Genomic DNA, 27,957 nt, shown 5'->3' with positions numbered 1-27,957 from the left:
CATGTCACCTGCAAATAGGGGCACCGAATTCTTCCTTTTACTAAGGGGTTTTAAAAGTAGTATTTATAAATAAAACATTCATATTGTGAGTAGCACTGATGCGTTTTAATATAATGATTTCAGGCAGCAGTTTGTTCATTTTCCTTATTGAATTCTGGCAGAATGCTTGAAAACTTGTAGAAGCTTGCATCTTGGCCCTTCCCTACATGTTGACAGAAAAGCACACATGCTCCTGTGTTAAAGTACCGCCAAGCATCCCCTGCCATCCCCAACTTGCTCACATGGCTGCCTTAAGTTACTTTATGTGCGTTCTCTTCATTGGCCTTGCAGTTAGAACTACCCCCTCATTCCGTGTGCAAGCCTTGATGCTGGTAAGCAGCCGCCTGCCCTGGAGCCTGATGGATGTGCGCATTAAGATGGGTTCTTGCTCTTGGCTCTGATTCACAAGTCACCTCAGCTAATGTTTCTGGATGAATTCTGCGTGGTATTACATTTGGCTTTATTCTCTTTTCAGGCACTGAACCTCCTTTTTTACTATGTTCAGTGTGCTTTGCGGGGATCTTACAAGCACAAAGAAGTCAGCTATTTGCTAATTACAGTATTTACACCAGAAAGACTGGGGCCTGCTATTGTGAGTTTGGAATTTTTTGCTCATTTTTTTTCTCCTGTGCAAATACTTGTTTGTGAGGTGGATCTTTGCGTGGAGACTCAGAAGACTACCAGCCTGCCACTAGCATGGATCTCAGCAAAGCTGCTGGGTGAGAGATGCATGCACCAAGGCTTATGACTGGGATTTTGAAGTTAGTCTACACCTGTTCTCTGCTTTCAGGATGAAAAATGAATTGCCAATTACTGTCGACATGTTCAGACACAGCCCTTCATATGGTAGAAGCCTGCTCAGCCTGCATTCTGCTGGGCCCCCAACTAGGAATCCATCAGGTCTGGAAAAGGAGTGTGTTGGCAAGGAGGAGAAGGGGAAAAGAGATCGCTCTCTGATCTCATCCCATTTTCCTTGCTTGTGCAAGCTGTGGGCGAGAGGTCAGTGCCTCTCACCTTTGTTTCCCCAGCAGAGCTCTTGAGCAAGATGAAACGATCAAAGCCGGGTGCCAGCGCATAGTCACAGTCTCATTACTCTGCAAGCTGCACGCCCAGATGCTGCTGTTCTCTGCATTAGGCCTTGCTGATTCACATTCATAACAGCTCCATTACAGCTCACTTGGTGCTGCTCATCACTCACAGTTCTCTTTGTAGGGAGGGTGTTTCTCCAGTACAAAAGATGCTAAAGTAAAGGGGAATTTGACATAGTGGGTGCGCAGTATATTCCTCAGGCATCCTCGTTAGTTGTTAAAAATGTTTTGTTGCTACTTAAATAGTTGGAGGTTTGGATGTGATAATGGAGGTTGCTGGTTTGTAGTTTTGAAGCCGTAAGTTTGGGATACTGGATTTTTGCCAGAAGACCAATTTCATTGGTGCTGTCTTGGGAGTTCTTTTCTATTAGTGAATTCTGACACGTGTCCCCATTTGTTCATTTTGTTCCCCCCTGACGAGCTCCATAACACATATGACAGCTTTGTTTCAGGGAAGGAATCCTCACCAAGAGTCCTTTTGAAGTGCTAATTCTGTTTGTACTGAAAGTCCATAAGTAAGTTAGAGTCTTCAGTCCCCAGAGGTGTTACATATTTGCTCAAGAAATGATTACTGTACCTCATCTGTCCAGATGATTTTATATATTGGGAATATAAAAAGTGACCAAAAAGTTTTAATACTGGCATGAAGATGCATGCAGAATGCAACAGGGGAAGGATTGTCTGTGGAAGTGACTGGCATGGACTGGCTGTTTTCACCTTGAGATGTTCTGAAGCAAAGGAAGAGGAGAGTGGCTTTCTTTCCACGAGGAAGTCAAATGCTAGAAACACTAGAGATAGGATGGCATGAAGGGCTGGGCTGTACAGGAACACTGGATTTCCACTTTATAAAGTAGTTTAAATTTGGATTTTGAAAGAAAAAGTTAATAGAATCTGCAAATAGAACCAGAATTTTTACATACGGGGGAGTACTTTTACCTGTCACCAATTCTTGGTGCCCCATAATTCACTGCATAAGAATTATGTGTTTTGGATTGCTCATTGTTGCTAGTCTGTTGTCGTGTATGTTGGGCATGAGTGTGTTGTATCTTTTATAATAATTCCAATCACCATCCCACTTAAGCCTGTCCCTACCCCCACTACAGTGCCATCCACTGCCATACCCATAACTGCAAAAATTCAAAGAGTCAACATTTCTCTATATTGTCCCTGGGGCCATATGAATAGATGCCTCTCAGTGCTAGAACTTTGATCCAGTTAGTGTGTTTAAGGGGAATCTTCTCTCAACTAAAGATACAGATACAAATACATTAATATAAAATCATTTTAATTTATTACATCACTAATAACTATTGTATTTCTATATTTATATCCAGTCAAAAATAAGCACATATTTTGTCATATTAGCTAAATTGAAGGCCTTGAGTGGGATAGAATATAGTTTTGTCTGAAAGTCTGGGAAAAAAAGAGGTCAAGAAAGATTTGTTTCATAGAATGCTGTCTGGGGAAATCAGGCCTTTGAAAAAGAAGGGACCTGGTTTCTTATCCTGATGAAATGATATATGTTAAACATTTATGTACCCAGCTACCATCTCTCTGAATGGTACTCTTAAGACTTCTTAAACCAAATTCTATATGCCATAAGGAAAATATGTTGGGGGCAAATTCAGAGTGCATATTCAGATTTGATTTATATGGATAACGAGTCTTTTATTTATGGGTATATCTTTTAACACAACCAGATATATTAAATGAGCTGATATTGTAAATAAATTTCTATTGCTAGTCTACTTGAAAATACTAGATGTTTTTAATAGAAACTTTTTAATGGAGTATGCTGGAAGAGGGGAAACAGGTAGGGAAGGTAGAATATCACCTATGGATTAAGTCAGTAGGTTATAGAGAGCAAGGATGGGATGTCTTCCTGTGTTCCAGTGATGGAGTTTCTTCTTGTGTGGCTCTTTTACATAATTTGTGTGAGGGAAAGGAGGGCAGTCCAGATCAACCTACATTGTCTTATACTTGCTGTGGGATAATGCTCTTGTACCCTCTAAAGATTCGTCACTCCTATTGGTTTAATAAAACACTGATTGGCCAGTAACCAGGCAGGAAGTATTGGTTGGAGTAGGAGAATTCTAGGAAGAGGAAAGTCTCAGTCTACAGTCACCACCCAGATGCAGAAGAAGCAAGATGAAAATGCTCCACTGAGAAAAGGTACCAAGCCACGTGACTAAACATAGATAAGACTTATAGTGTTTTTTTAAGTTGCAAGAGCTAGTTAATAATAAGCCTGAGCTAATAGGCACCGACAGAAACTTCCATCTACATTTACTCATCCATAATTTTAGTAACAAAGGATCTAACACCCTCTTCTGACTTCTATAGGCACCAGGCACACACTTGGTGCACATACATGCAGGCAAACAATACACACAGCCCAAACTGGAAAGCCAAATAGTTCAACCTCACTTCTTGCACAGAATGAGCAGACACTAGGACCATCCTGGAAAACTGGTTGACCTTATTTGAGATGGGAGGGAAGGGAGAGGAAGGGAAGGGGAGACAAGAGGTTGTGGATAGCACTGGTATTTATAAAAGTATTTTGTTTCCTCATTAAATTTTGTGATTAGGTTTCCTCATTAAATTTTGTGATTAGCTCGTGCCTTCTGGTTTTCTTTCTGGAGACTTAGTTCAAGAAGTAAACAGGTTAAATCAGTTATTTAAGTTGGTGGGTTTTTTTTTATTTTGTTTTGTTTCTTCTCAACAAAAGATACAACTTTACTCCTCTTTTTCTAAGTCACCCCTTAAAAGTATATAAAGTTGTATTTTGATATTGATGCTTCCACATTTATCTCAATGAATGAAAGTGTTAATTGGCGTAGGTACTATTTCAATTTTATTTAAAAATATAAGATTATTTCAACTTACATTTATTACAGATAAAACCCCACAGATCAATAATATAAATCCAACTAGTTCTTTTAAATATAGCCATATAGTATTCTATGGCATTTAGTCTTCTATCATTATGAAGCCCTTTTCCTACTAAGAGAAGCTTAGGTTGTTTCTTTTCCCCACCCCTTACTTCACTCCTTTAAAAGGCTACTTTGAACAAATTTCTACACAAACCCTCAAAATCTGGTATGTGTTTCTATTTCTGTTTCCTGGGTGGATACTTCCAGCTGTGTGGCTTTAAGCTACTTTACCTCTTTTTCTTCTTTTTGCTGATGTCAGGTGTCTGTGATATCTCATGGTAATGTTGTAAAGTTTAATAGGACAATGTAGTAAAATCCCAGGCTATAGAGCTGACCCTATACCAAAGGGACATTTGGGGGGTGTCATAGAATATAGTTGTTGGGGCAAAGTTACCTAAACCTTACAGATTTGATCACAGCATTACTCCACATCTGGCCTTTCAAGACAGCAAAAACAAGCAAAAACTTGTTTTTTAGAGGAAATATCCCTGGTTTGTGAAATTTTGAGGCCTTTTGACTTCTATGTGGTAAAGCAGTGTGTATTGGCACTTCCTTTGCAAGTTTTCTTTGGGTTTGTAATTCAGTAGAAGGGAATTGAAAAGATTAGTTGTAGAACTTTTTCCATTAACTCTGGGGGAAACTACAGAGCAAAAAATTGTCCTTTGGGCAGAAATGTCAATCCACGCCTCTTCTGGAGCATTTGGAAACTGAAGCACCCAGAAGCCACTTTAATAGGAGAATTGAAAAGCAAAACGTATACACATCTTCACCTTTTCCAACTGACGAGAAGACAAATGAAAACTATGTTCTCAGAACTTGATGATGCAGAGAAAATAAGATTGTTGCTCCAGAGAGTGCATTAGGCTGGGGTCTCTAAAAGATTTGAGTGCTAAGCTTTTGAGACATCCTGATCCGTTTGCGTTAATGATATATCTTGTTGTACTTTGTGCCATGAAATTCCCCTTTTATATGACAATGTTTGTGGGGAAAAAGACTTCAGAAATGAGGAATAGTTAATTATCTACAGGCTTCCCCGTATCAGCACCATAGAAAAGAAACTTGTTTGGTCTAACTCACAATTCTTGGTGGTCTTGATTTTTTTTTCTTACATTGTTTTAGTTAGGGTTTCTATTGCTATGAAGAGACACCATGACCACAGTAACTCTTATAAAGGAAAGTATTTAATTGAGGTGGCTTGCAGTTCAGAAGTTTATTCCATTATCATCATGGCAGAACATGGTGGCATGCAGGCAGACATGGTGCTGAAGAAGGAGCTAAGGGTTCTATATCTTGATTCCCAGGTAACATAGTTTGAACATAGGAGACTTCAAAGCCCACCTTCACAGTGACATATTTTCTTTAACAAAGCCATACCTACTCCAAAAAGTCACGCCTCCTAATATTGCCACTCGCTATGAGCTGATTGCAGCTAATTACATTCAGAGTAGCACGTTTCATTCCCATAGGCTTATAACAATATCATACTGCAAAATGCATTTATTTAGTCCAACTTCAAAAATTCCCAAGTCTCTCAGATTCAACAATGTCTTATAGTTCAAAGTTCAAATTCCCTTCTGAAGTTCATGCAGTCTCTTAACTGTAATCTCCTACAAAATCAAAATCAAAAACAGATCATATACTTCCAACATATAATGGCCACAGAATATACATTACCATTCCAAAATGTAGGGAAGGGAGCACAGTAAGGAAGCAAGAACAAAAACTAGCTGGGCAGACTCCAAACTCTGCATCTTTATGTCTGACATCAAAACACTCTTCAGATCTCCAACTCTGTTCAATTTTGTTGACTGCAACATAATTCTCTTGGACTGGTTCCATTCTGTTTGTTAGTTAGCAGTTCTCTTCAGCAGGTATCCCATGGCCCTAGCATTTCCAACATCTTTGGGTCCTTCAAGGCAATCCAGGCTTCAACTTCACAGCTTCATGCGATGGCCTCTCAGAACCCCCTGACACATGCCTGATCTCAACAACTTTCCTTAATCACAGAGGAGAGTTCCATAACTCTTTTCTTCTCTCCTTGACAGAACCATGTGGCCGAGGCTGCCAAGTTCTGCTGCTTACTGAGGCTGGAACATGGCCCCTCATTCAATTACACTTTCACCAGCTTTTTGTCATTTTTTTCACGGTCTAAGCTTGGCTGTCCTGGAACTTGCCTTATGGTCCAGCTGGCCTCAAACTCTGCAAGCCTTTGCCTCCTCAGTGCTGAAGTTAAACGCATACACTCTAGCAAGCTCTGATTTTTTTTTTTTTAATTCCTTTCAACACTTGGAAACTTCAATGGCTGGATCTTACCCTGAGGTCACCACTCGTTTAGTCCGTTTCTTACTCTGTGTATCTCATTGAACACAAGAATTAGCTTCATTCCATTTCTGGTGCTCTTTTCTCAAATTGTTCTACATCTTGTATTTTTCCACACTCAGCATTTTCCATGTTCCTCTTTATTATAAATCTTCATTAGAGTTAAGACTAATAACCACATAACAGAGTCTATACTGGGCTCTTTTGAGATTTCCTCTACCAATGGAATTAATCTAAAACTTCAGTTTAGTCTCAAGCAGACTTTTTGAACAAGGGCAATAAGCAACCATATTCTTTACCAAAATATCACCAGAATGCTCTCTAGGCAACACACTTGACAACTCTTGAGCCAGGCCCCACACTTCATCAAGTCACACTCGGCACTGCTGTCTTCCATGCTCCTACTAGTGTGGCCCATTAAGCAGCTCTTAAAGCATTCCACTATTTTTCTAATCCACAGTCCCACAGTGCATATTCCTTTAAACAAAAGCATGATCAGGCCTATTACAGCAATATCCCTGTCCCCGTTACCAACTTCTGTCTTAGTGTTGTTATTGCTGTGAAGAGACAACCATAACCATGGCAACTCATAAACAAAAACATTTAATTGGGATTGGTGTACAGTTTCAGAGGTTCAGTCCATTATCGTCATGGTGGGAAGCATGGTAGTATGTAGACTGACATGATGGGTAAAAGGTCATCTGGACACACAGGCAGCAGGAAGTGAATGTCACACTAGGCGTGGCTTAAACATCCTGACACCTCAGAGTCACCCAGTGGCACCCTTCCCCTAAAATGCCACACCTTCAACAACACCACACCTCCCAATAGTGCCTGTCCCTATGAACCCATTGGGGCCTTTTTCATTCAGATTAACAAAGTGGTTTTGAAATTTATTCCACAGTCATTTGCTTGACACTTAGTAATTTTGCCCAGAAATGAAAATGATCTTTGTGGTTAAGCATCTGGTTTAGCCATTAAAAACCTGCTTGACCCTTGTTTGTTCACAGGAAGAATGAAAGATTGGAGGTTCAAAAGAATCTCTATGTACATGTAAATGTGTGTGCCTGTGTGCTTAAAGCACATTCTAGATCTAAATGGCTTTGCTAGCCTAGTCACAGGTAGGGCCACCCCCCCTTTTTTTTTTTTAATGAAGAAAGCCTTGGGAAAAACAGCCTGTCTCCCATGTTTTTTAGCAACTTTTAAACATTTTTATTTATCAGTTTGGGAAATCCTATTTTCAAAAGAAATCTTTATAGATATTAGAGCTCATAATGTGATCGTTTATTACTATAACTTGTAAGCTTATTTACAACCTCTTTATTTTAAAATAACAATGAAGCTTATTTTCATGAAAAAAGTGAGGAATTTAATAAGTGGAGCTAAGGATGGTGGCTGTGATCTTGTCTTAGCCTCAGTCCCCATATTTAAGCATTTGACGGTCATGTTGTGATAATCCTGATTTCACTGGTAAGTAATGGCAAATGATCCCAGGTTGTTTTTAACAGCTTGTCTCACAGTCACAAGATGCTCATCCATCGGTCTGATTTATATGATTAAGAACAAAATAAGTTTCTGCTTCAAAGCTGAATAATTGACAGTATCTAATAAATCATAATATAAAAGTTGAGACAAAAACCTAAAACTTATCATATTAAGGCACAGTATGTGATAACCTTTGGTACCCCTTCAGCATCATCCTCTCCATCTTCCTTCCTGCATGTCAGCTCGCCCATTACAACATACACCCTGCCCCTTGCCCTCCTGCAACTCTACCCTCACCACCTAGTACATCACAGCTTTCCATTCTCCTCCCCACAAGCTCTAAGCACCTAAGACCTGTTGTGTATGCTAATTTCTGTTTTCCTCATGAAGTTGTCTGCCTCTTTCCTTCCCCACTAAAACGCCACAACTAATTGTTGTCTGTGTCTCCGTGTAATCTGCGTGCCTATTATAGTCTACTTTGTGTCATAGTTGCCCACACCTCTTATCCCTCTCACTGTGAGCCCCGTAAGGTGTGCGCAGTTCATGAGCATTTCCAGACCATTGTTGCAGCAGTTGATTCTCATGGTTGCTCAGTTGGTGCCGATATCCTAATTTACTGAATTGAATTGAGTGTGTCTCAACTTTCACTCACAGTGTTTCTACCGTGGATGAAGTCCTAAAATAGCCTAGAATTTACAGTACAGGGAATTTAACTAAAAAGCTAAGAATTCGAGCCCTGGAGCTTCCAGGGTCCATTCCGGAGGTTATGTATTCAGTTACAGCTTTCAAACCTTGTTCCCAGGTGAACTGAAACCATCTAGAGGGCAGGGGAGTTATTCTCTTTGTTTTTCTCTACCAGCAATACAGTGTATGCTGTACTTCACACCAAGGAAGGAACCTGAAGCTGTGTTGAATTCTGTGCCAACCTATTGGTTTGATTTCTTTTTGTTGGTGGTCTTCTTTGCAGGACATTAATATGGGCTTGGTTTTTGTTAGACATTAATTGCCAGAGTACATTGCCAAGATACACCTGGTAGAAGCTGGCTTCCCTGTGACAGTATCAATAAGATGGTTAGATCAATAGGGTAGTCTGAAGGAATTTCCAGTTAATGACAAGCCTTAATCTAATAAACAAAAACTCTGAGTTGAAAATTTCTTCAGTTCAAATTTCTATATAGTGAATATTTGTCACAGAATGATTAGTGAGACTTGAAATTTTCTTGACTTTTGCTGACTTGAAGCCTGTTTTTGCTTCTGTTGATGTAGACAAATTTATATATATATATATATATTTTTTTTTTTAAAAAAGTATGTCTCATTAACATTTTCTAGTTGAACCTGGAAACATGAATTCTTCAAGCCAGGTTGTTCTCTACCAAGAATGCCAATTATATGTTGTATAACAGGTTTTTTTCCTGCAGAAGCCCACCTCCCTTCTTTCCCATGAGGTCTGCACTGTCTGCTCTGAGTCTGTTGGCACCTCCTGCATGTGTAAGGACAAGAAAGCCATTCTTCTTTCCACCTCTCAGGCCACTCCCTTGCATATATTAGTAGTGGCCTCACTGTGGAGTGGAGTGGTCCTGGCACATCATGGACACATCTGTGAAGGTGCACAACAGCAAAGGCGCCTTGGGAACTGTCTGGTGTCTTGTGTCAGTTTTTGTTTGGATTTGTGGACGGTTTCCCACATGAAGAAGACTTCACACCACAGTACTTGCAGTAGTATATTGTCGCAGATAATAACAAACTATAGTGAGGTTTGTCTCCCTGTCACACCCTGTTCCCTGCTTTAGATGGATCAAGCCCTCTGAGCAATATGCAACCCTATGAAAGGACTAAGTCACTTGCTCACTCCTGCTTGGGTGTGGCAGGGTTCTCTGCAGATGGATATTGCTTGTTCGTTTTCCAACCGCTCAGACCCAGATAATCACGCAGAAACTATATTCATTACAACACTTTTTGGCCAATTTCTCAGGAATATTCCTAGCTAACCCTTACATCTTAAATTAACCCATTTCTACTAATCTATATATCGGCACAAGCCTGTGACTTACAGAAAAGGGTCTGGTGTTTGTCTCCTTCGGCAGCTACATGGTGTCTGCTTTACTCTGACCCTGTGTGTGTATTACCAATGGTAATAAAACATATTCACAGCATACAGGGGAATTGCACTTCATGCTCCAAATGTTTCTCCCTAGCTGTGGCTAGCAGCATGGTACTAGTCATCATTTAAATGATGGATGTGATTGGTTCATTATTCCAAGGGGACAGCCATCAAGTAATTACACATGGTTTTGCCTCTGAGTACGTGGGCCTGCTCACTCTCATATAAACCCCAGAGATAGCAGTCCTCTGAAACTCTGGCTTTTGAGTATCTGAGGCACTTCCAAGTGGTAGCAGGTGGCTTATCTAGAAAGTGGCACCTATATCTTCGTGCTCAATAAGACTTTCATCCCCAAGGAACATAGTCACTTTGTGTCTGTTTTTCTCTTCAGTGTACTTTGTTAGACAGCTTTTTGTGTGATTGAAAAGTCTACAGTCTCACACATTCTAGTCATACCTTGATGTGCATAACAGCTACTGTGTTTTCCTTTAAGTGAGACAGTCCAGAGGAAGGCTCTCTATTGAGCATGTGGACAAAGACATTATGGGTAATGCCAAAAAGTAGAAACAGCTTTGGACCCCAGTAAAATTAACACAAATCCTCACAAGTCCTTACAACAGTTCTCCTGGCTGTCTGCTGCAGGCAGCATTTCTTCAGTCCCGGCAGCTGGGAAGAGCAGTGACAGGCACATGTGCACAAAAGCAGCAGCTTTGACGCAGCTCCAGGTGAGCAGAGGTGTCCTTTGTGCCACTGTCTTCACAGCCACTTGTAGTCATAGTTGAATCTGCCTTTAGTTCAGTAACATACAGTTTTTATTTGGTTGGTTGGTTGGTTTGAGGCTTTCTGTGTCTTTTATTGAATTAAGTTCTAGCAAGATTTTGCTCTCTGACTTTGGTCTGTGTGCATGTGGAAGGCTGTTCTCCCAAGCAACAGAATGAAAGGATATGGGACAGAAGTATGCATCCATCACTCCTGAGAACACAGCCTGGCGCTGGCTCAGGCAGGTGATCGTGAGAGCCTCTCAGGATCCAGAAGACTTCTGGTCCTGGAATAGCTGGGAATGATCAGGCAAGCCCCTGCCATAGAGGAAGATGCATGACAGCAGCTGGGGAGAGTAACATTTGGACCATGATGACAGCAAGATGGTGCCTGGGAAGCCCTACTCTCTGGTTTGGAGAGCCAAATGACGGGGGTTGGATGTAAGATGGTGTCATTAAGAGTTCTGGAGAGACAGAATCGTTAAGTCTAAAGCCAAATGACCGTGTGTTATGTATGGGGAAGATGCTCCTCCTGTGCGCATGACAGCAGCCTAGTGACTGTCAGGAAACTCTTCTCTAACACATGCTTTAAAGAGGTAAATGCTATATTTCAGCTTCACATCAGCTTTCAGAACAGGCACAGTTAAGACCAAGCCTTAAACATTCATGGGAACCCACTCTTTCCTCTAGGAAGTGAAGAAATCGCTGCTAAGCCTAGACTTTTCTGTGGCTTTGCCTCCCTCTCAGAGAGCTGGGCATTATCTGTTCCCTTTCATACTCTCAGAATCCTTCAGGGTTTTATATTCTGGAAAAGAGCCAGGCTTCTCAAGAATTTTGACATTACAAAGGCTCAGTCTTAACTGAAGGGCCAGAGAAAAGTACAAAGCCCAAAGAGTCCAGGCCCAAGACAACAGCGACAGCAGAGGGACCTCTACCTGAAAGTGTCAGGGATTGACTAGTGATGTCTGTCACTGGCATAAGGTAAGCAATTGTGCGTGCTGTTGTGCACCAGGAGTGTACATGCATATCTCTTTACCCTGTAATTAATGGCGCCTCACCAGAAATAGGAAGTATGGGATAGATAGAAAGGAAGGAAGAAAACCAAAAGTTTGATCTTGAGTCCCTTCCGGCTCTTTTCCCAGGAACAAGGGTGGGGAAATGAAAAACGTCAAACAAGGGCTCTATTTTGTTACTTCTTGTACTGATATGGCCTGTTGTCAGTCATTTCTGTGACCCGAGACCAGTGAAACTGTGAGTAGTATTGAAAGGCTTTAAAAGTAATCAGAAACAGCTGTTGCTGGAGCAGCCTAGTGTGCAGCCATACCTGCTGTTTGGTTTGTAATATCAGAGTTTATCAGCATTCTGTGGTGCTCGGCATTTGTAAAACAGGGAAGATACCAATCCTCTGTGTGTTTATGAGTCGCATAGGCAGAAGCCACAGCTTACAAGTAGGGAAGTAAGACTTCAGTCACATGACCTCTCTCCTAAGTACTGCAGACAGGATAGGCACTGCTTCTTAAATATCCCTTCAGTCAAAATACTGCTACTTATAGTGAATACAAAAAGTGGATTCAGTGGTATTTGACAGACATTAGTATTATAATTGATTTGCCACCATGTTAAAAAGCTTTGATAAGAGCCCTTGTACTTTATTTCATTATGTATGGCAGTGATGATAATTAGCTCAGTAATTATTCAATTTAGATAGCCATACTGCTTTTTCTCACCTTAAGCTGAATTACAATCCAGAGCAGCAGTTGACATGTTTCCCTTTTTAGGCTTTTCAGTCCAAACTCACACTGGGGTTACTGCCGTCATTCGTCAGCCATGTCTGGTGGTGTACGTTGATCCTGTCAGGCAGATGAGTCTACAATATCTATTTTATAGTCTGAACCAAATTATACAGGCTTTTCACCAGTTAACTTTTGAACAGTAATGACTCCACAAATGTCCTGGCTTTATTATATAGGCTCCGAGTTCTAATTCATCCTTCACCAAAGTCACTCCTGCAGCTTCTGGAAGTCCTTTAACTTTTGTCTAGGTTTTCTTGGCAGCTAACCACAGTACGTGGAGGACTCCTTCTAGCCCCTCTTCCCCGTCACTGTTTATGAACAGGCCACAGAGCCACGGATATCAACTGTCATCATCAAGTCATCTAATCTTACTTTCTTGTTGCTATCATAAAATACCCTGGCCAAAGTAGCTGCTAAGATAGTTTGTATTTTAGCTTACAGCTTCAGGGGATACAGTCCTTTGTGGTTGGGAGATGTGGCAGAGACTGCCCAGTGTCAGGATCAGGAGGCGGTAGTCCTGCATCCACAGGAAGCAGAGTAAAACAGGAAGTAGGGCAAGGCAGTAAACCCTCAAAACCTCTGTCCCCAGTGATTCACTTTCTCCATAGAGTCTCTGCCTCCTAAGGATTCCACAACCTTCCAAACAGACCAACTGAGACCCATGTTCAAACATATGAGCATATGGGAGACATGCCACATCAAACCAGAACACCACCTAGAGCCATTTCTGCAGTGCCCTTTGGTAGTTACAGCTCCTGGGCAGAGCTGGGGAAGAACAAGCCTTACCACATAAACACAGAAATGGCAGCCAATCTTTTAATTAAAATTGGCACTTCTGGACCTCCTGCTGAAGACTGCCTGCCTGACTTTACATAATGACATTTATGACCCTGAAGATCCAGGAACTCTCTGAAAGTGGCTGAAAACCAGTTTCTAGCATGTTTGAATACTGGCTTAATGGCAATAGAACTTTAACTGTGTGGTATTTATTATTCTCAAAATACTCAACTTATTTTAGAAAGGCTTCTGCTAGTATGAAAGCAAATGAAAGCAGTTTACCATCAATTCTGCTGAATTCCCTCACTGCCTAGTCACAAGCAGCAACCGTGCCACCAGCAGTGGGCAGATCTGTGCCAAGTGTAATTACTTCAAATACAATTCCATTTATTCATAGGGAGGAATGTTGCTCCCCATGAGAACTTAGTTGAGGAAAGAAAAAGCATATAGGTTTATGTTAATTATATACCACATGCTGGAGATTTGAGTTTAACAGGAATACAGCCTTTTACTCCCTCTATCCAGCACATGTACAGTAGCCATCTTTGACAGCACTCGGACTCTGTAGGCACCTTCAGGTTATATAGGGGTCACCAGCTCTCGGGTTGTTTGTAGCCCAATGCTTTGTTGGGGTTGCCTTGTGAAAGTGGGTGCCTACTTTTCTTTGGATTTCAGTTGATAACTAATAGACTCCCAGAGTATAGAAATGTATTCATTGAAATTATAATGTTCATTAAAAACTCACTGTGTGCCAAACATTATGTTGCATGCATGAGCCTTATTTGACTATTTTTCGGGGCTATTTTCATTGGTGGAAATTGGTAGAGAAGCTTCACCTTAAAGAGATTAAGCAAATGGTCCAAGCTGCTTCAGTAAGGAACAGATTTGAACATTTTGTTTTAGATATTGGGTCCTGTGTTTTTGCTATCATAGCCAATGACTAAAGAACGGGGAATAATTATTCTAGAACCTAATGGGTATTGATCATGCTGCCGTGGTGGGAAACTGGCAAGAAGAGCAGGCAAGAAAGAGGGGTAAACTCACTAGGTTTTCAGTTCTATAATATCTACCAAAAGACACTGGATTTTTGGTCTCTGATGTTAACTCGATTCATTCTGTTGAATGGTTGTGTGGAAACAAACCACTGTGGTGTAGGCCGCAGAGAGTGGGTGGAAGCAGAAGCAGCCATAGGAAGGATAGAGATTTTTCTTAAAGCTGTGTCACTAGCCACAAGTGACTGTCTAGCTTCAAATTTATTAAAATTAAATAAGCTTTAAATTGTTTTCTTACAGGCTTAGTTTAGATGCTCGTCAGCCACATATGACTGTGTGTTGGGCAGCATAGATTTAGAACAAACCCATTGTTACAGAAATTTCTCTTTGGTGACACTGCTCCAAAGAATAGTGTCCTGCTGGTAGAAATGACCCAGGAGAGGAAGAGGCTGAAAATGCCGGAAGAGAACAGTCTCATAGAATCCCACTAGGATTGGGAGATCAGGTGATAATTGGATCCACCTGCAGGAATGGCCTTTCCTCAGAGATTCTCTCAAGAGAAGCTGGGCTCAGATGCAAACTGTGATGGAAAGGGGGAGGGTGGTGTTTTTTGACTTCTGTCTGTTATTTATGAAATAAGAGACCCAGCCATTAGTCAGCAACAAGATTGGAAGGCCAGTGGGGAGCTCAGAGGAGACTGGCCTGAACATGACGTTTGTCATAATGCAAGAGGAGTGCAGCCCAGAAATGCAATGGCATAGTGGACAACTCCAGAGATGTTCAACCGGAAAGCTGTATGAAAGGGCACTCGGGTTGGGGCTGTGTGTGACGGCATAGATCAATACTGCTGAGTCAGAACCCCTGAGGAGATGTAGAACTAACGGAGCTGGGCATGGAGAATCTAGTCAAGACGTGGACTTGGTCCTGCCATGATACATCATTACGTGCTCAGGAGGGAGTTACTGAAATTCGTCCCTGAAGTAGCCCAAGATTCAGGCTGAGCATATATAAAGAAGTTGTGTGGTGGATTGTTGTTCTATACTTCATAGTTACTTTGTTTATTTCAAGATTCAGCAGCAGTGTAAAATGTTAAGCCAATTTTCTTAATCTTGCCTGCCATCTAAAAATGCTTAAATCCATTTATGCAACACAAGAGATGAGATTATATGATGCACTAGAGTTTAATGCCTTCTTATGACATCAGTCCTCAGTCCTATGGTTAATCAGAACCAAAAAAGTATAATAGTTTTTTTATTCCAGAATTGTGTGTGGTTGTTCATAGAGGCATATGTGGCTTATTCTGCTTATACTCTCATATCTAAATTTTACTTTAGTTAGCCACAAAATACTCTGAAGGAATATTTTCCTCTAATTTTTATATTTGATTTATGGAACAGTTTGGGAAATAATAGTAACCACTTGACCTACGAATGTACTGCCAAAAATTATTATTGTTATCATGCGTGATTAATTGCAATTAATACTAGAGATGAACTGTTGTTAATGCCATTTTGCATTCTCGGTTTCCCTCTGGCTTGGTTAAACATCCATTTTTTTAAGTACAAAGAGACTGTCCTCTCATTCCCAGGGATTTGGGGGGATAAAGCTTAAAATTTCAGACGCTCAGTTTCCCTGGTGCAAGGCATTTTGTACAGAATTATGTTACTTGGGCACTTTCTTTAGAAAACTTCCATGTCTAACCTTTTGAAATGAATTTAGTTCCTATGGAAACTCATCGCTGCTGCAGATAGTGCCCTTATCCATGAGAGAAGACTAAAGTCAATTCAAAGAATGATTTTGTAATTTTATAGCATGACTTGGGAAGTGGACGTTAGGAATATGGGTAGTTGTGTTCCTTGGCTGTTAGACTGCTTCATATTGGATTGTATCTGAAAACAACCTTGTAAATGTCACCACCTATGCTTTCACTATGAGGCCAGAATAGGTAAGTAGGGACTTAGTGGAAGCTCATGTTTTGGGTTTGTTTTTTTTTTTTTTCTCCCTTTACCACAATAGAAACCTGTGAGGAGGCAAGGGATATACGAGCTACATGGGAAATAAGCTTCAGGGCATGGAGGGAAAGGAGAGTCCTGGTTGGCATTTTGTGGGCTATTCAGTGAGAATTCATGTTAATGAGCATGAACGAGGCATTTGAGGGCAGAGAGAGTGTAGGAGGCTGCCTCAGAAATGCAGTGTACAATAAGCTAGTATAAGGGTGGGGAAACTGAGGAAGGGATAGAAGTAAAAAGCATTTCAGGGGAAGAACTAATAACCACAACAACAAACATACCAAAGTTTCAGGCAAGATACTGTGATAGAATTGTAACTGATAAAAATAGGAGGAGGGAAAGGAGGGAGGGGTGGTGAGTGGGTGGAGCCCAGCGGTGGAGCACCTGCTTAGGTCCTAGGTTTAGTTGTGAGCATTGGTAAAGGGCTTTTCTGTAAGCAAATAGAACAAGTCATGCAGGTCTAGCTTGATGCTTAGTATAGAAATCTCACCGGGAGAGGGAATCAGAAAGCACCGGCAGCTCTAGCTCTGTTCCGAAGGTAAAACTGCTCTGTCTGACAGAACTGAGCGAGCTGCTAAGCCTGGAAGAGGGTGGTAGAAAGTGGTGCCGTGGGAGGCAGAGGCAAGCGGATCTCTGTGAGTTTGAGGCCAGCCTGGTCTACAGACTGAGCTTCTTCCAAAGCTACACAGAGAAACCCTATTTCAAAAAACAAACAAATCAACTCTGCATACATAGAAAAGGAAAGAAGACTTCACCAGAAATGGTGGATGGAGTGAGTCGGAGATCAGAGCTTTGGGAATTACTTAGAATTAGGAGATGAAAGGGGATGATAAATCAGAAAAGACCAACTAGGAAGAATTCCACAGGTGGAGGAAGCCCCAGGCTTTTCTAAGTTTGTTGGTAAACTGCTACCGGTGCCTTGACCTGTGACTTTGCTAATTGGGTTATTTCTATTTTTCTTATAAAGTTGCTGCCATATTAAATCTGAAGGAGTTATACCAGATTTGTGCTGAAGGTTAATGCAAATGGAGCCAGTAGAGTTTCTCTCAAGTTTAAGGTTTGTCTTGGTGGAACTGTGAGTTTCACACCTATTGTCTCAGGGTTAACTCAGTGCCATGAAGCCCACGCAGGCAGATGTCATGGTTAGGAATTTCTGTGCCTCGGCGTCCAGGGGAGAGACACAAGCTTTCTACAGCAGCTTCCCAGGTCATACAGAATGTCTCTCGGTAATAGACCATTGCGTTTTAGATGAAATATTTCCTTACGAGCGATCCATGCACATGATGGAAATTTTAACTGTCCTGTGCGAAAGAAAACCTCTGGACTGACTCTAGCCACCCATCCATTTTCCTCCTGGGAAACAGCTGCTAGTTCCAATTGCTTTTTTGCCTTTTTTTTAAAAAAAGATATATTTCCTGCATTTATCAGCATATAGATGTTATATGATTTTAAATTGAATTTGCGCACATCATGAGCATACGCAGAATAAATAAATCATGGTTGACCAATATCTATAAACTCCTATTTTTCTAATGTATTTTGTGCCAGATTTTCTCCATTTCCCATTAACCATTACTCAGCTATTAATTATGGTAGCTGAGAGTGGGACATTAACTAGAAACACTAGGCATTCCATACAGGAGCAAAGCAGCAGCTAGGAGTCAGCGGCAGATATGCCCCTGCTCTGGGTGTATTTGCTTTGTATAGAAAGGTGTCTAATGGGAAACGCCTTCACTTTCTGACTGGAATGCTCCCCTAGCTCACCTCTGACCTACAAGGCAGCCTTGTTCTTCCAAATCCTACGGGATGTCTGTCATCTCTGCAATCATCTCCAGCCAGGCTTAATCCCTCCCTTTCAGATTTGGCCATTGTAAGATGGAACATATGAAAGCTTCTCTGCGGCTGGTAACCCTCTCCCTTATCTCCCAAGTACCCCGGTATACTGAACAGTCCGATCCACCCTAAGTCACAACCTCTATTGCTCCACCACTTACCACTTCCCTGCCATCTGGCTCCTGTCATCTGATGTGTGTCCTGTTCTCTCTCCAGATTGCTGGGGACCACATTCCCTGGCCCTTTATCACTTTCATTCTTTTTTAAAATTAATTAATTAATTAATTTATTTATTTATTTATTATGTATACAATATTCTGTTTGTGTGTATGCCTGCAGGCCAGAAGAGGGCACCAAGACCCCATTACAGATGGTTGTGAGCCACCATGTTGTTGCTGGGAATTGAACTCAGAACCTTTGGAAGAGCAGGCAATGTTCTTAACTGCTAAGCCATCGCTCCAGCCCTTCATTCTTTTCACCTGTCTTTTCTGTCATGGAACTCCATCCCAGCCTTATGATGCTGCACTATGCCATTACCTCTCCATTCTCAGTTCTCAACCGTTTCTGATTCTTCCCATCATAGCTGTTGACAAGACTCAGCAGTCCTCCCTGTCTTCTGTCTCCTTGTCCCATTCCTCTTAGTAACCTGTTTCATCTTTACATATATGTACTACTTCATGAACCAACTGGTAGACCTACACATACATCCACATCTGTTCCAGTCATTCATGTTAGAACAACTTTTTCATTGTTTAGAAAGGCCAGTAGTTTCCATTCTCCTGCGTAATAAAGCCTGGACTGTATTATCATACTCCCCATAGCCTAGCCACTTCCTGCTCGGCACCACCTCCTTCATCCCCACCCTACCCCAACCCCATGACACTCTGAAAGCTCTGAACATTCTAGACAAATCTTGAGCCTAGACCTTGGCTCACACAGGCCCTGGCAAGTGGCCTGTACCTCTTACAGTCCACCCTTTAATTAGAGGCCTTCTAAAATCCTGCCTCTTCTCTTCCAAGAGTCTAGAGCTGAGCATTCCTTCTCAGAAGAGTTGTGACACTTACCACTTGCAGTGTTCCCTTAACACTTAGGGTACCTTGTACTCCATGTGACTTTGACAATGTCTAACCTCAGAAGAATAAACTTAATACCCTCACTGCCCACTACATAGTGTCTACAACTGTTGTGCCTATGTGGCATTCTGTCTGCCTGACAGCCCTGTATCCATGGGTGGTCTCCCTATTCTAGTGCCAGACCTAAGCATCCTCTCATTTGAACAGTCCAAACAGATGGAAGGAAGACAGAAGGCTTGACTCTGCCCTCTTCCCGACTACCGCCTCCTCCACCCTACATTGTCAACACTTTGACACTTAAAGGGCAAATCAATCTGAGTAATTTTTTTTTAGCCTTCACTTGTCACTAAAATAAATACATTTGCAGTTTTTTCAGCAAAGGGAGCCCCATACATTTTTTTCCAGTGTATATCTGGTATTTGGATCTTGCTTCTAAAATGTAGTGAAAGAAAGTACCATGTAAGTGATGCAGCACTCTCACTATGGACTTAAATGCTGCTCTTATTCTAATTTTTTTTTTTTAGGATATGTCACAGTCTTCATTGAGATGTGTGACAGTTTTTAAATTTTTTAACTTAAGCTATTCATGTCTTGATATTAAAAGTACTTGCTTAAATTTGATCATAGCAGGGAAAAGGTAGAGATACCAGGATGCATAGGTAACTGAAATTTCACCACAGTTATCCCCACCCCATCTTCCCGCAGCAGAGGAGTATTTAAAAATTAATCCCAAAGAGTAATTCTTTTTTTTAATTAGAAGCTTATCGTAAGGGTGTTTGTAACTGTTTAAGCCCAGAGTGCTGATTCCATACTGTCCAACAAGGAGATTTGTGGCTCTCCAGTGTTGCACTAGGCAAATTCCAGTGATTAGAAGGATTTAATAAGACAGGTGAAGTAGGTATGGAAAGAGCATCTTGGGAAGTTGTGTTTGATAATTTTCTTAGAAGATCAACATTTCATTGCAAGCATCCTGTGTTAGAAAAACTCAGAAGAAGTCTGGGGGAAATGGATCAGTAAAGTGTCACACAAACAGGACGACCTGAGGTTCAGTTCACCGGCACTCACTTGAAAAACCTAGGTGTCAGTGGCAGAGTGTACAGGTAATCTTAGTGCTGTGAGAGAGACAGCTGGGAGTGGAAAACAGTTGAGCAAGACATCGACCATGCACTCCAGGCCTACACAGGCACTCACATGTACACGCATGCAGCATGCAAACACATGGCCAGTGAAAATAGTAACAGCTGTAAGACTGCCAGAACTACAGCCCTTTGACACCTGTCATCACGTTTCCCCAGTTCTCCCTCTTATGAACTGGAGGACTGTCTTCAGGAAGACTGGAGGGATGAAGGGTGGTGCCCTTGAAGATCTTGGGATTAAAGTTGTCTCTGAGCAACTTTAATGGGGTGCACACTACTGCCCTGGTCATGATCTCTTTCCTGTGTCTTCCTGTTGCTTGAGTGGTGTGCTCAGCCACTCCTTCTGTTTTCCTCTAAATGACCAGTATAATTTATTTTTTCTCCAGAATTCTCTTCTAATTTTAGTCAGTTACTCTGTGCCCTTAGACCCTTCTACAATCCCCGATTTATCCAAATTTAGGCATTGACCAAAGACTGAATTGTCTGGTTTTCTTCATGGTAACATCAGTATAGCTCATAGGAAGGTTCCAGAAGGCACTTTTCTGGTAGGGAAAATAATAAATGCTGAAGAGCCCTACCAATTAAAAATTACCACCGGTCTGTCTAAACTCAGCTTCTGCCGAGCCTTGACATCATTCTTGGCAGGTATGAAACTTAGCTTCTGCTTATGTCTGTGTGGAATCTCTGGTTGACTTAGGACATCTAAGTTCTTACTGCACATAGCTGCTCCCACCTCTGCAGACTGAGCCTGTGTTAACACATACCATAACTACACAGTCAAAACTTTTCTGAGGGAAAGCAGAGCATTTAGAAGGCTTACTGTCATATGGTTATGGATGTATTTACAACCCAAGTTTAAAATCTCTATAGTTTAGGTACACTGGACAATTTCCCTATGGCCTTGAAAAATAGCCTAAGGGATTCTTAAAGCCAGCTCTTAGTTCCTGTTTGCCAGTGCTAAGTTTGTCCTCTGGAATACTATTTGGCTGCCTCTGTCAGTGCCTGGTGCTGTGTTTATACCATTATCCTTGGGTCACATTTTAAGCCTCAAGTACACCTCTGTTCTAGACTGTTGGCAGGTTCACATCTCATTCATCAACTGCTACCGTGTTTGATATGTGATGAATTCTCAATAATCATTTCTGGATTAATCATTTTGTAGTAAGAGTGACTGAGTGGATGAAAGAATTCATGAATCAACCAGATCCTCATATTTTCCATCCTTGAACCAATATTATGAACATTTCAAAATAGCATCATGGAGAAATGGAAGTAAGTCATAAAGCCATGGGTTAAGATGACTTTGAACTAGCGTCAGCTTCAGTGCTGTGTGTTATACAGATACACGTATTTAAGGAGAAGCTGGGGCTGATGTATCATGTACGCTTAGGTTGTCATGTTCCCTGGCGTCTAATTAAAGAGTTGCTTTACAAAGTGTCAGATAAGAGGCAGGGCTGTGCTTGTCTTTAATATGATAGTGCGGTTAACAGCGCTGCCCTCTTACTAAGCTGTTCACGTAGGAACACTGGGCTGTGTAAGGCTACTTGTCTCCTTCAGTGTCCTCTGTAGATTCAGCTTATGTCCTGGAACATCTCTTCATTGGTCTAATGGTGTGGACTCTTAGGACACTGAGGCCGGCTGTTCTGGTCTAATGGTGTGCACGCTTAGGACACCCAGGCCGGCTGTACTGGTCTAATGGTGTGCACGCTTAGGACACCCAGGCCGACTGTACTGATCTAATGGTGTGCACGCTTAGGACACCCAGGCCGACTGTACTGATCTAATGGTGTGCACGCTTAGGACACCCAGGCCGACTGTACTGATCTAATGGTGTGCACGCTTAGGACACCCAGGCCGGCTGTACTGGTCTAATGGTGTGCACTCCTAGGACACCCAGGCCGACTGTACTGATCTAATGGTATGCACTCCTAGGACACCCAGGCCGGCTGTACTGATCTAATGGTGAGCACGCTTAGGACACCCAGGCCGGCTGTACTGGTCTAATGGTGAGCACTCATTAGGAGTAGTGGTCTGCCTGTCAGCCTGGCTGTTAAATTAAGTCAACCTGCAGCTCTTAACCCCTTGGCAAACCTATATGCCCAAAAATATTTACATTATGATTCATAACATTAGCAAAATTACAGTTATGAAGTAGCAATGAAAATAATTTTATGGTTGGGGTCACCACAACATGAGCTGTAGTAAAGGGTCGCAGTATTGGAAAAGTTGAGAACCTCTGAACTAAGTACTGAGCCGTTAGTAGTTGAGATCCATGCCACTTAGTCTTACGCTGGCAGGGGATCCTGACTGTTGTTGTGTTGTGATGATAGACAGCAGCATACTAGTTGACACTGCATTAGTAATTGCTGTGGGGCATCTTGAATTGTCAGTTTTTAAGATATTACATCACAAGATGCTTGTGGAAAAATGGAAAACACAGCAGGCACCTGTTAGCGGTCTTGGGCCTCTAATATGTAATTATGAGAATTTGAGTAAAGCTCAGATAGAGACTTCATTCATGAAATGGTTAGCAGGTACTAAGAATGCTTGAAAATTTTTGGATCCTGCATTATTAGGAAGAGACTGTTTACATTTTATTGTAAAAATTAATATAAGGATACCATAAGGTAAAGAGTACAATGAAAATGTAATAAACTGACTGCATTTTAAATCCTTTCTTTTCATTGAATTTTGTGATGACTATTATGAATGGTGAAAAATAGTAACATTTATGTATTGGCAGTGGGCACAGTCTTAGTGGTGCATTTTGGGAAAAGCAGCACTACTGACCATTGGACTAACATCTAAAGAACAGTTTGGTGTGATTTAATGATAGCTTTTGGGCTATGCCTTAAGAATGGAAGGTTTCATTTCACAGCCATGTTCCATGAAGCATCTGACCTCATGAAAGCTGCATTGTTGGGTCCTGTTAAGAAAACAATGTTCCCTTTAGCATCAGGTGTCTCGTTAATTCATATTTTCTCCCCCTCACAGGGTACTTCCTGGTTAACGTACAAGGAAACGATCCTCTTTGTGTCTGTGCTCACAGTGAATGACTTTTGTGTTCCCCAGAGCTTTGAGAATTCTGACTGCTAACTGCTTGTCACCACATGAATTCTTCTGAACTGTCTCCATACATTTCCTTCTCTGAAGTTAGCGTTTTCCGTGTGCCGTTTATATTAGCAGAGCTAAAAAGGTGGATAAGTAGTTTCTTCAAAATTTGAAGCTCTGACTCCCATCAAAGAAGATCCTAAAACATAAAAGTGGGAGAGGCATCAGTGAGGCCCGACAGCTAGAGAGCTGGTAACCGTGTCACAGCGTTTGAGGGCCTGAGTGGGGCTGCTGGGTACTGCTTACATAAGCCTCAGCCGCACCCACAGCGTTTCCCCCTCTCTTTGACCAATTAATTCATCCTTCCCGAAAGGCTCCTAAGGAAATAACCTGACATGGTAGTGATAATTTTATGTCATCACCAGGTGGTTGGAAGCCTTGGAAAATTAGAAACAGCCTGACTCTCTTTCTGGTCTTTTTTCCAAGGGATCAATTATGAGCAATTATGTTGTGAGTGTAATAAGAAAAACCTCTGAGTATATTTTCCTAGATGCTTTTCAGTATTGTCATTAAGCATTAGCTACAATGGGAATGTCTTTCTGGCTCCCAAACGCCACAGGAAGAAGAATGCTCTCCTGGGGTTTTGTTCTTGGGTCTCATATTTGGGACTCCAGTTCTCCCCTTGTGTCCATCCTCCAACCCCTTGGCCATGCACTGAGGATATGGTTGGAGTGAAACCCAACATTCAGGAGACAGAGGGAGGTGGATCTCTGTGAGTTCAAGGCCAGCCAGGTCTTCATAACAAGTTCCAGAATAGCCAGGACTACATAAAGAGACCCTGTCTTAAAAAAACAAAGCAACTATAACCAATAAAAGGTAAAAGAAGCCAGGCGGTGGTGGCGCACGCCTTTAATCCCAGCACTCGGGAGGCAGAGGCAGGCGAATCTCTGTGAGTTCGAGGCCAGCCTGGTCTACAAGAGCTAGTTCAGGACAGGAACCAAAAGCTATGGAGAAACCCTGTCTTGAAAATCCAAAAAAAAAGGAAAGAAAGAAAGAAAGAAAGAGAAAAGGTAAAAGAAATGAAAAAAGATTTTGGGTTCTATTAAAAGTTCCCAATGATTTCATAAGCCAAAAAAGTGTTTTTTTGTTATTAATAGTTCCTTTTGGATCAACTTGTTTTTGGATAACTGTCCTGTGTTTTTCAAATTTGACCTCATCTTACTTTTATCTTGTTGGTTATCATTCCTTCATTCAACTTTTCTTAAGTTGTTTAAATGTCCTTTTCAACTAAGATTTAATTTTCCAACCTAAATATCTTGGAGGTCTGCCTTTTCTTATTTTTGCCTAATAGTGGCTTTTTCCTTCAGCAGGCATGGAAGCAGCCACTAGAAGTCAGTTGCTGACTCTATGCTTATATGAAGGGCTTCTCATAATGCGTATTGGAAATGTCTTTGAAGCCCTTTTCCTGAATGGATGGTGCCATGGCTTGTGCTTTATGGCCTTCTAATGTAGGATGGTAATCTCATTTAGCATCTTCCAAAGTAAAAACAGTGCATTAGGACAGCACAGCATGCCCTGCCGATCAATACAGATGCAGATCTGCGCCGTTCAGATGAATGCAAGAGAAATGGACCCGAGTCTATGGAGAATCTATGGGCCAATTATGCTGATTTCACTATTCTTTCCCCCCTCTGCACCTAGTCATCAATACAGGCTAAAATGTATACAGAAAGGATTTCAGGTGATGGTCACACAGAGAACAGACTACCAGACAGGAAATCAAGGGTTTGGGAGCAAGGACTAGTATTGATTTGTGGTGATAAAAGTATATTTTGATACACTTCAAACCATAAATAACTCATGAACTTGAACCTGCATGACTGAGGGCTCAGCTCAGGATTAGTGCTTGTGTGTGACTTGCACTGTTGCTTTCTAAAGAGGGGGTGGCATTAATGAAAATATATATACATAGGTGTGTGTGTGTGCAGTGTGTATGTATACAGTGTGCATGTGTGTTTGTGCGCTACCTGTGCATCACTAGTGAAGAGTCATGGGTCTGCTTGGGCCTATTTTTATTCCCCACCCCCTTTCCTCTGCCCTTGGTCTGATTTCAGCACTAGGACAGAAGCACAATAGCTTGGCTCTCCTGTGTGAATCGTTAGCATTGCCAGCCATTTATTTGCCGCATTCAGCTAACCTGAGGCTTAATCTTTCTTACTTTATTCAACATTTATCCAGACACAAGTCTTACTGTCACCAGTTGGTCAGTAGTTTTCGGAGGCTGTGTTTCTGGAAGCATAGCCGACTCCTTTTTGATCCTGATGTTCATTTGTCGGGGATTAGGGAAGCTCAGGTCCAGAAAAATCCACAGACATCCAGAGCATCAAAGGCTTAAAAAGAATTGAAACCCCTGGAGTTGGACTTAAGTTCTGTTCTCAGGTATTAGACAAAGTAGTAAAGTAATGAATGAAAAAGTGAAAACAGTGTTGGGTAAAATCTGTGGATCATTTGTTCCCCTGTATATCTACTTCCTTTCTGGGGTAGTGGGAAGAAGATTGCCTAAGGGACAGTCACATGGTTTGCTTTTCCACTCCAGCAAAACATACATTAACTTATCATGTTGGGTAAAAGTAATGAGGAAACAAACCGTCACCCAAGGGCTTACTTATTGATGGGAACTATCCTCGTGTTCTCTGGGGCTTTTGTGTTTAGAACCCATTAAACTTAAAGTAATGCTACTTCGGGGTTATATGGAAATAACAAATTTAAATTTCAGAGACAGAACTGATAGGACTGGAAGCTTTTTTTTTTATTAAACTAACTAATTTTTTAAAAAAAATACAAATTCCTAGATTAATGATTGTTTTGCGTTGTTTTGTGTGGTTAGTCTTTATAACTCAAGTTCTCATGTCATACAAACAAGAATATTTTCTGTTTATATAATTCATTTGGCTTATTATTTTCAAGTGTGTATTAAAAGCTTTGTGGAAACATTTATGTTTGGCATGGCATATTCACTGAGAGCAATCCAACTAAAATCTGAGACTTGTAAATATAATTGCAAAAGTTTAACCTGGGGGATTTTTAGCTGTTTACCCAGTTTTATTCATTCAACAAGCTTATTATATGGCTTAGGTAAGAACTATCCACACTGAATAGTGAGTGTCAGAAAGAAAGCAAGACAGTTCCTTGGAATTTACATTCTGGTAAATGCAGGCTGGTGGATTGCACTCGATTATTGTATAGTCCATGACATGGACACAGGGAAAAGTTAGTGTGGGATGATGGGAGCAGAAAACTAGCCAGAGCTATTCAAAGAAGGTTGGTTCTATTGAAAGATGAGTAGGTAGTTTTCAGTTACATGGGCAAAGGTGAGAATTTGGGTGCAAAGCATCTCCCAGCTCACAAGCAGTTTGTGACTACAGATGTGAGACCCGTAACTGGACCCTGAGCATAATTTACCCAAGCCATAGCAAGGTACAGGGTCCAACAAGGGCAAAAGGCAGGCAGGAGCCGGATCAGTGTCTCTGCTAGCCTTGTACTTCATTTAAGAAGCAATAGAGAGTGGACTACAAACAACCGTCTGGGTGACCTGTGAAGGCAGGAGAGAGCCCTTGGATCCAAAAAGTGTAAATACTTGGAATTTCTGTAATAACAGTAAGTATGAAAGACTGTACTGTAGGGGCCAGAGCTTCATGACCTGCTGGCTGTGAGTATGCCAGAGAGAAGTTGGGGCTGGCAGATTCTGACTTCCAGACCAGGCTGTAGAGCAGGAACACTGGTCATTTGTAGGACCTATGTGTGTGTTTATATAGTCTTTAACCTTGACCATTACAATGAATGGGGATGCCTGGATCAGTTATCCTTGTTTTGTTTTGTTTTCAGGCGGTATGAATATCATCCAGTCTGTGCAGATCTGCAGACCAAAATCCTCCAGTGTTACCGCCAGAACACCCAGCAGACCCTCAGCTGCTCCGCTCTGGCCAGCCAGTACATGCACTGTGTCAACCATGCCAAACAGGTGGGTGTGCGTGCTCCCTGGACACCTGAAAAGTAGAAAGCCACTGGCGAGGACCTAACATATGGGAAAGCTTTCTAAACTCAGCTAGTTCTCATCAAAATTTCTGTAATCAGTTAGTTAGCTTATAAGTTCTATCCAGTTCACTGCCAGAAGAGGCCAGATTCCATAGGCCTATAGTTCAGGCATGTGATCCTAGCTGCTGGAGGCTGGGCAGGAGAACCTCATGTTCAAGGACAGCCTGAACAACTTCATGAGATTCTCTCTCAAAGTAAAAAGTAAAAAAGTGGAGCTGCCCGGGCCTGGAGAGATGGCTCAGAGGCTAAGAGCATTGCCTGCTCTTCCAAAGGTCCTGAGTTCAATTCCCAGCAACCACATGGTGGCTCACAACCATCTGTAATGGGGTCTGGTGCCCTCATATGGCCTGCAGGCATACTCACAAACAGAATATTATATACATAATAAATAAATAAATATATATATAAAAATAAATAAATAGTGGAGCTGTAACTCAGTGGCAGAGTGCCTGCCTGACATGGATTCGAGTCC

The 27,957-nt window shown here is 41.6% G+C and overlaps 1 protein-coding gene across 2 annotated transcripts in view; it reads left to right on the top strand.

The window, feature by feature from the left end:
- The window catches only part of Chchd3 (coiled-coil-helix-coiled-coil-helix domain containing 3), a 265,737-nt gene that overhangs the window by 226,639 nt on the left and 11,141 nt on the right, over positions 1-27,957 (top strand). For both annotated transcript variants that reach the window (XM_041675783.1, XM_041675784.1), the window contains one exon: positions 27,276-27,411. In XM_041675783.1, coding sequence (XP_041531717.1) covers positions 27,276-27,411 — 136 coding nt within the window. The remainder of the gene's footprint in view (positions 1-27,275; positions 27,412-27,957) is intronic.

The sequence above is a fragment of the Microtus oregoni genome, unplaced genomic scaffold (genome assembly GCF_018167655.1).
Source record: "Microtus oregoni isolate MIOR12 unplaced genomic scaffold, Mior012 000026F_ref0000081, whole genome shotgun sequence".
In the NCBI taxonomy this organism is placed as follows: Eukaryota; Metazoa; Chordata; class Mammalia; order Rodentia; family Cricetidae; genus Microtus; species Microtus oregoni.
This window is presented reverse-complemented; position numbering and strand designations above follow the sequence as displayed.